This window comes from Patella vulgata, chromosome 7, assembly GCF_932274485.2.
Source record: "Patella vulgata chromosome 7, xgPatVulg1.2, whole genome shotgun sequence".
Classification (NCBI taxonomy): domain Eukaryota; kingdom Metazoa; phylum Mollusca; class Gastropoda; family Patellidae; genus Patella; species Patella vulgata.
Genome location: NC_065885.2, coordinates 36312467 through 36325449, shown reverse-complemented (window position 1 = coordinate 36325449; position 12983 = coordinate 36312467). Strand labels below are relative to the sequence as shown.

Genomic DNA, 12983 nt, shown 5'->3' with positions numbered 1-12983 from the left:
ATGGAAATCGCTCGATATTGTCTGTTATCGGTACAATATTTTCCTTACAAAAGTATACAGTCTACTTCAGGTCTGTCCAGTTTATTCAATCCCGCATCTGGGTCATTTATCAATTTAGCATGTATACACTAATTTCTCTTGTATGATTTACACACAGTTATGTACCGTATTTGTTCAAATTAAAATTTCCTTGGCACGTGGAATTCGAAGGGGCAATCTTGCCCTCATAGCACACTTCATGGCGCATTTCCGCCATTATCAGTCCAGTTAGTGAAGAAAGTAGGACATTAAACCACTTTTCATTGCATTACATTTCTTTAAATAGTATATGCTCTACCTTTATCTTATAGGCCAGGGCCATTTAAACATAACATACTGGCAGTATTATGAACAAATATATCATATATTTCTCTGAAACAGGTAGAGATTTAATCTCGGCACAATTAATGTAAGTTTAGCAGATTCACCATACAATGGATGCTGGTCCATCGTATAACAATCCTATATGGTTACACTGGAGATGTTAAAATTAGAAAACGTGTAATTATCACAGTTAAGCGATCACGAACGCTCCTGAAAAATATCTTATTCTAAGATGGCCAGTGCCATTTGGTGAGGTCAAGATAATTATACAAAACTAAAAGATTATAAGCCCAAGATAACATCACCATGTATAATTATATCAGCCTGGTTTATAATCCGTGCGTTAGAGGTCACCTGGACTTGGTTAGTCCATTCAACATAGAAATTCAAGTGCATGTCGAACAAAAGGTACATTAATATGAATGAATTGAAATTATAGAAATTCAACTGTATGTCGAACAAAGGGTACACTAACATGGATAGATTGAAATTATAAATCCGGTCATGTACATAATAGATACATATCCATATGAATATCCATTGGCTAATAAATATCAACGATGACGTGTAATGCAAACTGAAGTTCCTACAGTATTAAAAAAATCATTGAAGGTTTAGGTGTCATGAGAGGACGAGCGCTATCGATTTTCAGCATTCCGGGACCTTTCGTTTTGAGTTATATCCCCTTTCCAGAACAAAAACTGGTTTGAATTGATTTTTTTACGTCCACATTATAGTGTAGGTGTATTATGTAGTCACCCTGTCCGTCTGTCCGTCAACTTGTGAACTCGATAGAGGCTAAAGTTTTTGACGTATTCTTTCCACAGCGAGGACTGTTCCTTTCTGTTCCGGAGTTATCCCCTTTGCCGAAACTCTTGTGAAGGCGACAGGGGCTACAGTTTTGGACGGATAGTTTACAATTGGGTTGGAAGCATTGTGGTCATGAGAGGACAACCCCTATCTATTCGGTGTACCGTGGCTTTCTGTGTCGGAGTAATCCCTTCCCAAACCTTTGCCGACAACCTTGTGAACACGATAGAGGCTGTAGTTTTAACGGATGTTTTTCGAATTCGGTAAGACGGATATATGGTCATGAGAGGATGGACCCTATTGGTTTATATCACCCTTTTCCGAAAACACTGTGGACGCGATAAAGGCCTTAGTTTTTGAACGGATTTCTTTCAAATTTGGTTGGAAGCATTGAGGTCACGAGGGCTAGAACCCTACCAGTCCCGGAGTCATTCCCCTTGTGAACACAATAGAGGCTATAGTTATGAACACATTGTTGTGTAAAATTTGATGTGAAGCATTTGGGTCATGAGAGGATGAACCCTATCGATATCGAGTTCCGCGACTTTCCATTCCGCAGTTATGCCATCTTTTCCGAAAAAACGTGTGATCGCCATATAGCCTATAGTGAGTAAGGCGTTGGCTCGCTAACCTTGAGGTTCCGTGTTCGACCTTGCATAGTGTTGGCCACTAAAGCGCACCGGAGTTTTCCGGCGGGGTTGCCTCTTGTCAGTGGTGCAGGTCAGAGGTTCAGGCAAGGTACGTCGTATATACGTTCAGTTGGGTGACAAAACGATGTCCCTGTATACATTAGCGTGCACGTAAAAGATCCCTTGGAGGGTAGAATTCGATATAAGAGTACGACGTAGCGCTGCTGTCCAAATAAAATTTTCCTTATAGCCTAGTGTATGCCCGTTTTCATAAGCCAAGATTGAGCAGAAGAGTAGGACGCTAAACCACATTGCAATTCATTTTTCTAGTGGTCACTCCTAAGTTATCCCACGTTGCAGAAAATCGTGTGAACGCGATAGAGACTATAGGTCATGCCAGGATTTTTTTTTTACAGATTTGGTTATAAGCGGTTGGATTGTAAGAGGGTGAACTCTGGAGATTATATGTCTTCAAGGATCATAGATCCTTATCAAATTTGCTCTACATTCAAGTCTTCCTTTCGGATAAGCTATACTTCAGATAAAGCTGCCGTGTGGGCGTTATTGCGTGGCTATCGTTTTTCAACTTTAGTATGACGTATTACGAGGACAAGCTCTGTCGATTTTTCTTCGTTGTCCGACTGTTTTTTCTAAAGTTGTCCTGACGTACTTTTCGGTAAACATAGAGGCTAACAGATTTTTTGTGTAACACATTGGGGTCACAAGGGGGCGAATCTGATCGATATTCAACATTGCTCAAGCTTCCGTTTGGAGTTACACCCCCTTTATCGCAAACCCTGTGATCTCAATAGAGGCCACGTCATAATATTTGGATTTGGATTTGGATTTGGATAAAATTTGATATAAAGTATTGGTGGTCATGAGAGGGCGAACACTATGGATTTTAAGCATTTCTCTCCAAATTTTGTAATAAGCTTTCGGATGGGGACGGATCCTGTTGATTTGTGAACGCGATAGTGGCTACAGTTTTTAATGGTTTATTTTAAATTTTGGTGGGAAGAAATGGGGTCATGAGCGGCCCCAATTTGATTTCAAATTTGGTGTGAAGAATTGAGATCGGAGCTGATGAACACTGTTGATTTTTAGCATTTTTTGACAATCTCCTTCAGATATATAATTTGACATTCTCCTTCTGATATATATTATATAATTAGAATAATTTACTTATAAATCTCGTTATTAGTGATATTTTCAATATGTTATTGGATTGTACGATTTGGCGTGACATTGAGTAATATAGTTAAGATTGTCCTCTGTGTGAGATGTGGATCAAAATCAACAAGGTGGTGGGAGTAGTAACATTTCATTGTTCTACGAGAAAATGATTATTTATGATCTTTGTAAAGTGATGGTTATTTCTCCGTTTTTCCATTACAGACATTTCCCAATTTTTAGTTGGTCATGCGTGGTCGTTTAGTAAAACACATTACTGAAAATGATAATTTACGATCTACTATAATGGCACACGATGTCGTCCAGACTATAGCGCTTTCCCGTTGCTGTCCAGACCATTGCGCTTTCCCGTGTTCTAAAAAATAAATTATGGGGAAGTTATGGTTAAAACAGGTGTCCTGGTAACCAAAGCAAAGAGTATTACAACGTTCGTCTTGTGATCATCTAACTAATAACCATAAGTTAGTTAGTTGAATTTGAAAGTCAATGCAATAACATGCTGACGATAAAAATTCTTTATTCCAATTTAATATTTTTCGTCATGATTAGGATCCTTTACATGGACATTTTGATGGATCTGGAACTGGATAATTCTTAGTATTAATCAGATGTACAATACCTAAAAATACACATAAAAATAGTTTGATTTAATTTCGCATTATTAATTATAAATGTAAATGTTTAGAATAGTAAGGTTTTCACCAAGCGTCGTCAAGTTGCGGTTATGATCGGCTGATTCCGGTCAGAAACGAACTGTCCATAAGAAGAGAAAAAGGGAAAAAAGTGAGCGGCGATTATACTCCATTTACCTCCCAGTAAAAAAATGTTTATTATAAAATGGGACTCACCAGCTAAAGCAGATTGAAATCCAGCATTGTAATCACATGCCACTTCATTATGGACGTAATCTTCTCTGTTGTCAGTATAAGCATCTGTGGCGTCAGGTCCTCCAACAAGTGCTCCAACTAATAAATGTGGACTGGGTCCTTTAGCTTTCAGATTTGCTGCGCTGCATGGCTCGGGAATATCTGGACATGATCTATTTAATGCAAAGGAATACTGATGAAAATTAGGATTAACTCCAATCAACACATTTCATGAGCAGTAAAATTAATTCGCATGAGATACAATCTACATGGTAAGGCAAGCTAATTCTCTACCGGTACATTCGGGATTCAACTGAAATCAAGCTCTACAATATTGGCATTCATTTTATTAGTTTGTCAGTTATTAATTGAATTATTCTGATATTTTAATATAAGACAAAATTACACATACGCTGATCGGTGGTGGGGACTCAGTGGATATTTTTTACCAAAGCCAATGGCATAACTAAAGCATTTACTATTTTGTCCTAATATGTAATCCATCTGACCAATACCCCATTTTCTGTAAGTTAACGTCTGGAGTCCCATATCAGCAGCCACAAGCGCTGCCAAAACTGTGTTTGCTGAAACATGAAATACAGTATAACAGTGTACACTGCCGTATTGAAAATTATATTATCAATCGATACAAACCATGAAATTCTTTTAATCTGACAAAAGTATACCCTATCAACTGTTTTCCTTGATTTCTGACGAGTTGTATTATAACGATTTCGGTCTTCAATGAAAATCGTACAATTATATTTCAGGCGATTTGTAGTTTTATGACCAGATTTTGAGAAATACTAGGCACATATTGTTTTTCTTAGTTCATTTAGGTGAATGAATCAGAAACATGTCCATACCATTGTATCTAGTAGATCCCCATTGATCTTTCCAGGCAAAACCACAAGGTGTATAGGTCATAGATCCTGTTGGTAACCAACCTCTAAAATATCCTTCAACCACGTCTTGCATAACGGGTGAGGGTTTGATGCCATATAACATTATCTGCAGTACAAATGATTTTGATTTTATTTCTATTCTTAATGAACATTTACACTATCTTCCCTTCAAGGGGCATTGTCCAAATGGGTGGCTCTGAGGTATGTTACGCTATACGGTGCAATACACGCTATGAGCACAGTAACTGAATAGTTTTAAATACACATATATTAACAGCGGCATTTTTGCGGGGGGGGGGGGGCGTAAGGTCTGGTGCATGCGTGTATTTGATTAGAGTAGAGTGGGGCCAAAACGTCGGCTTTGCTTCGGGCGTTTGTTTGTTGGCCGTTATTTCAATCAATGTAGGAGACATCAATTGTGGCGTAAGGTCTGGTGAAATATGTGAGAATTTAACCATATATTTCTGCTCATTTAGGTGCATGCATGTATTTGATTAGAGTGGAGTGAGGCCAAAACGTCGAAAATGCTTCGCACGTTTTTTTGTTCGATGTTATTTCGATCAATGTACGAGACACGATAAAATTGGGACAATAATATATATTACATGCGTAAAACAACAAGGATACTACCAATACAAAACAGTAACTAAAGTCACAGCCAATTTCCAAATTGAGAAATCACTTGTCATTGTTACTGCCTCTCAAGCCTTGTTAACTGAAACTGGTTAAATTGATACATTTATGAATGACCCAGATAGAACTTGTTTACATTTGAGACGTGTAAATAATAGGAATTCGTACACACCTGACATTCTATTGTCTTTGAATCCCAAGAGAAACCTGGGGCTCCGGAATTCGTGTTATAACCCCAAGCATCTGTTAAATACGCTTTGTCTTGAGTAGCTTTATACAACCACACAGCACCAACACACATTTCATCCTTATATCCACTGGATCTGAGAAATTACGAAAAACGAAATTTATTAGTCTCAGCCTTGTCTAACGGAACGAATAGTCATAACAAACACAATGTTAGATATGGGGTCCATTATTATGAATTATCATGTGATTTAAACAAGTGTTCAAAATGTTTACTTTAAAAATGCTATCTAATCCATACAGTACTCCATACATAATAAAATAATAGTGTGGATATGAGTAAAATTTTACCTACTTACACATAGAAACCAGCTGCTGCCGTTACACTGGCACTGTATATACCTGGGTATGCCTTGCCAAATGCATACAGACTTTTTGCTGCGCTAAGCAACTTCTGAGAGTAAGCAGGGTCTGGATTGGAAAGATGCAACTTTGATATTCGGTAATTTTCTAATGAATGTTGTAGTTAACTAAAATTTAATTACTTCTGGAAATAAAATTTACCAAACTGATATGGCAATTACCCTTTCCAATTTGTGAGTACATTAAGAAGAGTGACTAGATTTTAACGCTGCTGCTATTGGAATCAAGAGTTCGTATTATGATTTAAATAACTTGAAACGCCCATACCCCTAGATTTAAAAGCTATAGATCCCGCTGCTAACGATGCCGCTGTTTCCCCAGCTACGTCACTTCCCGGTTTACTGGTTGTAACTTTATATGCGGGTCTCTTCATGGTCATATCCTCTGCTCTTCCCCAGAAATGGTGATCTTCTTGGCCATCTCCGATCTGTAATTTTTGGGAGATTATTGCCTTATTAGACGAAAGTGGAATAACGTGACAGTTGATATACCCTGGACTGTATGTCCAATAATTAGGATGAGACGACAGTGTGACCCAAAAGACCCCAAAGAGTTGGTGAAAGGATATCCCTTGGTACAGTTTCCTGGCCCACATTTTGAAACACATCCCATTTGTATTCCACGCATGGCGCAATAATTTGAAAACTTGCAAAGGGATTTGCAAGCGTGTGTCCAATATGCAGATCGTAGAAACCCGCGGTGCTTGCGTAGGGGCCCACCAATAATTTGTATATCGTCCGTAAGTTCTACAGAGCTATATGCCTCTTTTAATAGTTTGAAAATACAATACCTGTACAAATAACAAACAACAATACCTGTACATAGAGCTCCTTTTGGGCAGGTCTCCAAATCTTTAAGTAGTAATCAAGGGGCCATTTAATCATGTCGAAAAATTTATCTGTTAACCCTGCTGACTTGTATGCATCTGGCCATTGAAGGTAGCCCCATAGAAGCACTGTTGTTGTTGACGCCAAGGGTAATCCGAATTTAACGTGATCACCAGCTACAATGAAGATCATAATTTTAATTCGAGACCCATTAACTTTTCTGTATTTAATCATTCTAAAGTTAGAACGTAAAGTTGGATCTTTCTACTCTATAAATTTCGCATATGCGTAATGATTTTCTCCCAAACCACCAAATATCATTAACAGAAAGTGGTGAACACAATAAGTTATGTCTTAAGAGAGCGGTCATATATGCCATGTCTGTTCCCCAATCCCTTTCGATTTCTGAATAAAATATTGATTTAAAAAATCCATCCTTTCACCCATGTCGTTGAAAGTATAATATGTCCTCCAAAGTATAATATTTCATATGTTTTTTAAACATAGTTCCGTTGTAATACCTATTATATTTTTGTATTGTTCTACAATTACACAAAAAGTATACTAGTTATTTTTACATACCATCATACCACCCTCCACTGAGATCTAGACCTACATCAGATCCGTCATTTAAAGCAGAATCGCCTCTCCATTTAATAGGATTGTTGGCGGGGAGTTTCCCAGATCTTTGGGCATCATAAAACAAGATTGAGTTGGACAAAGCCTCGGCATAGTGAAAAGTTGGTGAACCACCACCTGGAATATTAAACCAGTCATGCGATATATTATTTGGTTGCTCTGAATCTCATTAGAAAAAATGATGCATTAGTGATTATCAAGAGCTGTGGCTTAATGAAAATGTAGACATTAAATTCTAAACATAAACATTAGGCCATCAGCCAATCATTGTGGAAATATAACAATATAAAATGATAATAAACATAATTTAATATGAATTTAGTAATTGTGTTTCTTGGATTGAACACCTGTCTTGTTTTCACAGACAGCGATAACATTTAATGTCGCGTGGGGTACCGATATCTGCAGTTAATTTCTCCTAGGGTATTTCGTTACTATAGTCCTTTACTATTCATAGCAGATGAAGTTGGGAAAATAACCAACCTGTATGTGGAACTGGCGTGGTCGTAAGTGGGGGTACAGTGTGTGCATTTGTTGATCCAGATGGTTCTAATTCTTCTAAATAAACAATACCCAAAGGTACAATATCTTCTTTGATATGCCCCATGAACTCAAGGCACAATTTGTCACCAACATGTTCTTCTCCATTCCAAGCTTTATTAGTCAGGATATATTCTTTACCATCACCAACTTTCGTCAATTCTGCCAACCACACCTGTGATATAGAATGAAATAAGGTACCCCATCTATCCACAAGGACTACTAAATTCGAGGTCCATTAATAAAAAAACCACAGAAATTTGTGCTTGGGTATATGGGTTTAATCAATGAACATTTATTCATACCCACATTATGAATATGGAAATGGATGCTCTCGTTAACCTATATTTAGAATTCCGCCACAATATGGACGTGTAAATATCTAAAAGCATCATACCTCAACACTATCTATGGGTTGATCAAATTTTAAGTGAGCTTTCCATGATTTTAGTTCCTTGCTGATTGGAACACAAAACTTTCCATTAAATCCACCAGCCCAGTGCCTAATTATTTCAATGTTAGTATCACCGCTCACTAGTGAGCTCAGTACTGTGACAGCGATTAGTATGATGAACATCGAAAACCTTGAACAAGTCATAAAAAAATAGCATGCCAGAATATGGTGATTTGTTAGACTGTATAAAGAAAAAGATTGTAGAAATGATAACTTAAAAAATAAATTATTATTCTCCTTTGAGGAGTTTTCATGGATGACTAACATTTATATTATTTTGCATGTAACGTTTTTATGTAACATACACTTTCTTTTATCGGTACATTATTTACTGAAATGGGGAAGTCCTTACCTTTCAGGTTCCATTGTTCTGCCAGTAATCAACATAATGGCGACCTCTTCTCTCACAGGCGGTATAACAATTTTATACTCGGTGACAAGGACATACAACCCACGCGATCAAGCTGTGCTACATTCAAGATAATTTATAAGACAGTTTGCCTTGGGAAAAATTTTATGTTTAAAGAGTACATTGTAGAACACAGTAACAAAAACTTATGGTTCTATTTATTTATTTTTTGTTTGGCAAACATTCCCAAGATTGAACTTCCGAATAAAACACCACAAAAACCTAGGATTGGTCATTTTTTTATATTTATTTTTAAAAAAAGCAATGTCTTTTTTCTAGAAAATCGAAGTACGAAAATGTTGTAATACCCAGTTTTTGACAGATTATTTTAGCGTCCCTCAACTTCTCGCGGCAGATTTATGCCCCCTTTGCCGAAAAACATGTGAACGTATAGCGGCTTCAGATTTCGATGGATTCTTTTCTAATTTGGTGAGAAGCATTGTGGTCATGAGAAGCCGAATTCTATCGATATTCAGCGTTCTGTGACTCTCCATTCCAGAGCCCCCTGCCCCACCCCTTTGCCAAAAATTTGGTGTGACGCATTGTGGCCATGAGAGGACGATACCCATCGATATTCATTGTTCTACGACATTGTGTTCCGGGGTCATGCCCCCTCTTTGCGAAAAACCTTGTGAACGAGATAAAGGCTTTAGTTTTTAATGGATCCTTTTCAATTTTGGCTTGAAGCATTGGAGTCATGGATGCGTATCGATAATCATATTCCATAGCCTTCCGTTCCTTAGTTATCCCACCTTTGAACGCGATGAAGGCTGCAGTTTTTAACTGCAATGAGGTCATAAGAGGATGATCTCTAGGGATTAGATTTCGTCAAGGATCCTATGCTTATCAAAAGTGTTCAACATTCAAGTTTTCCTTTCGGATAAGCTGCAGTTGGCGTATTCCACGTTTTGCGTGGCTATCCTGTGTAAATATGTAATCATTGAGATATGCCATAAAAATCAGACTTAAATCTCATTTAAATCTCAGCCATCCGATAGTCTAGAGGGTTCATTATGGGCTTTATGTGAATAAATGTCTAAATAATAGTTTGGCAGATTTTGCTCTTACATGCATATTTAAATTATTCAGTGTTGAGTTAGAGATTTTGTTCCTTTAAGTCTGATTTTTATGGGCTAACTCATTGATTGAAATTGATCAGTATTGACGCCTAATTCGTGTTTTTAATTTCGAATATTATGGAAAATATTGAGTTGGAGACTTCGCTCCTTTAAGTCTGATTTTTATGGCTTATCTCAATGATTAAAGATTGCGTTTTTCACCTTACTGGCGGGATTAGCACTAGGCCTGCCGCTAGCAGTTGCCAATTATTTACGACGCACACAATACATACAATTGATTGACATACCGTACTAGAAACATTACCAATTTCACCCTGTGGAAACCATATTAAAAATTAAGATAGACTCGATGACGTCACCGATGCATTATTCAATTTAGGGCAGTCCTTGGACATTTGAAAATAAGTTGATTCGAGTCTTTGTTGTCGCTATCCACGTTTTGATAGAAATAGATGCACCATCTCCTTTAACATATTCCATAGCAGAATGAATTACTGCAATGAAATTAATCAAAATGAAAATTCAAAATTGGATCTATGTACCAAGTTTTGAAGTAGAGTACATGTATAACAATGTAACTAACCTTTATGTGGAATAATTGGGGTTGTGTGGGGTGGAAACGTATGGACATTAGTTACTCCCGGTGTTTCTAACTCTTCTATATATACAACAGCTGAAGGTACAATATCTTCTTTAGTGTGTCCCATGAAATCAAGACACAATTTGTCACCAACATGTTCTTCTCCATTCCAATCTTTATTTGTTAATATATATTCTTAGCCATTTCCTACCTTTTCTGCCGTAGCCAACCAAATCTGGAAACAAAGGGTTAATTTTACACAATAAACATTTCAATGTTTTTAGGTGACCTTTGTTAGTAATTGTATTGAATAAATGATATGAGTAAAGCCGGGGCTTTATATAAAATTGAAGATAGTTTAGATATTGAGAGAAATACTACGATGAAAAAGCGAAATCCACATACTATAAGGTTATGAATACGTATTTAATTTTAATCTTTGCGTATTTAATATTAATCTTTGGTATTTAATAATAATTATTCTTTGTGTATTTAATAATAATTATTCTTTTTTATTTAATATTAATCTTTACGTATACATGTAATATTTATCTTAGCGTATTTAATATTAATCTTTGCGTTTTCTATATTATATTTTTAAAAAGTATAAAAAAGACAAATTGGTATATCAATATGATTAAAAGAGATATTTTTCAGTTCCTTTCAGGGGAATGAGCCAAAGGTAGGCTTTATAAAGTATCATACCTCAATACTATCTATGGGTTGATCAAATTTTAAATGGGCTTTCCAAGACTTCAGTTCATTGTCAATTGGTACACAAAACTTTCCATTAAAGCCTCCAGTCCAATGTCTATATATTTCAACACCAGCATCTGCTTCCACGGATGTCGAAAATATGGTAATAGTAAATATGAGCGACAACACAATGGGCAACCGTATTTATTAGGTAACCATTTAACATCGGTATGTCCTGTTTAAAATAGAGAGTCAAGGGCTGAACATTGGGGGTCGTATTTTAATTATGAAGATATACCAAACAATACAATCTTGAATAGATAATTTCTTAATGACGATTTAACCAGATACCGGGTGGCCCAGAAAGGTGTTGTACCTGTATACATATGGTACAATATAGATGCCAAATCAAGTTCGCCGGACTGAGAAATCACTTCACACTCATCCCAGTTTACATAAACAAATGGTCAAATTATACCCCGATTTGCATTTTTCACCAAGAAAGCTAATCTCCTATTTTGCTTGTATTGTACCCTTCAGTTCACTTTCCGTAAATGGTTTCGTGAGTCCTTCATAAACCTTTTCTGAGAGCTAGACTACCAGATGGCATTATTTATCGGATTCATCCCACATGTCCTGGATCTGCGATGGCCGTTGATATTTTTCTAAAACTGGAGTAGCCTCCTCGACAGATTTATACCCGACTGCCACGGATTACTACGTGTTCAGTAGGATTGGACTGCAAACCATACAAGCAGAATAGCTAAGAAGTATCTTTAAAAAAAAACCACAGATTTTTCGAGAAAGAAATATGAAATTATGAATTATGAAATAATTACTTATAAATGTGATGGTGGCTCCGAATTTAATCTCCATATTCCAAAATCCACCCAGACTTTATACAATCTGATTAAAATCGATGGCCTACACTACATGAATATCTGACCGGTTGTAGTTGAAGGTCGCGCCAGGAGTTATACGAGTGGCTTTTGACCATATGACGTCAGACATTGATTAATCAATCAGCGTTGACGTTTTTAGTGGTTTACCCACAGTTCCGTGCACCACACACCAAGAACTCGCTGTAACAAATTATTTCATTGGCTAATTGCTCACATCAACCAGAACGCGGGTTATATATCAACTCTTATATCATAGTGTTGTGAAGACCAGTAAAAAGAAATTTTGAACAATAAAAAAAGAAACGAAATAGGATCTGAGGCCGCCGCAGTCCAATAATAATCTAAGTCCGAGTCTCTAATAAAGGTTTGTGTAGGACGCACGAAACCATTTACGTAAAATGAACTGAAGGCTACAATTTAAGCAAAATTTGCAGTCCCATAATAACCTAAGTCTGAGTCTCTCAGAAAGGTTTGGATAGGACGCACGAAACCATTTACGGAAAATGAACTGAAGGATACAAATTGGCAGAAATAACCTTAGAAGAAATAGGAAATTTTACATTCGTACTATGTTAAACAATTGTGACATCCATACTGTATGACATGTAAAATGTTAACGATATGTATAGTTATAATACTTTTTGAATTATTTGATTTTAATAGTGTACTCGTCTTCTGGGCCACCCGATATATTTCAAATTCAGTAGCAGTGTAAGACTTAATTTAAAGTAGCCTACTTTATTATCGAGGATCAGCCTTTCAAAACCATAACAGCTGTCATGAGTGGACAAATTTGAAGAAAAGGTTTGGAAAACGGTATGTTTAAAATCGTACTTTAAAAAAATGTT

At 36.7% G+C, this 12983-nt stretch overlaps 1 protein-coding gene across 1 annotated transcript; it reads right to left on the bottom strand.

The window, feature by feature from the left end:
- Nucleotides 1–3499: 3499 nt before the first annotated feature.
- On the bottom strand, nt 3500–8599 carry LOC126827395 (endoglucanase E-4). Its single transcript, XM_050556695.2, has 11 exons — nt 8413–8599; nt 7959–8190; nt 7419–7592; nt 6825–7012; nt 6277–6436; nt 5946–6057; nt 5573–5723; nt 4729–4873; nt 4275–4446; nt 3845–4035; nt 3500–3615 (listed from the first exon to the last, which is right to left on the bottom strand). Exons 1-11 carry the CDS (start codon nt 8590–8592, stop codon nt 3542–3544), a joined length of 1779 nt encoding a protein of 592 aa, XP_050412652.1. The 5' UTR covers nt 8593–8599; the 3' UTR covers nt 3500–3541.
- Between the last annotated feature and the right edge of the window lie 4384 nt (nt 8600–12983).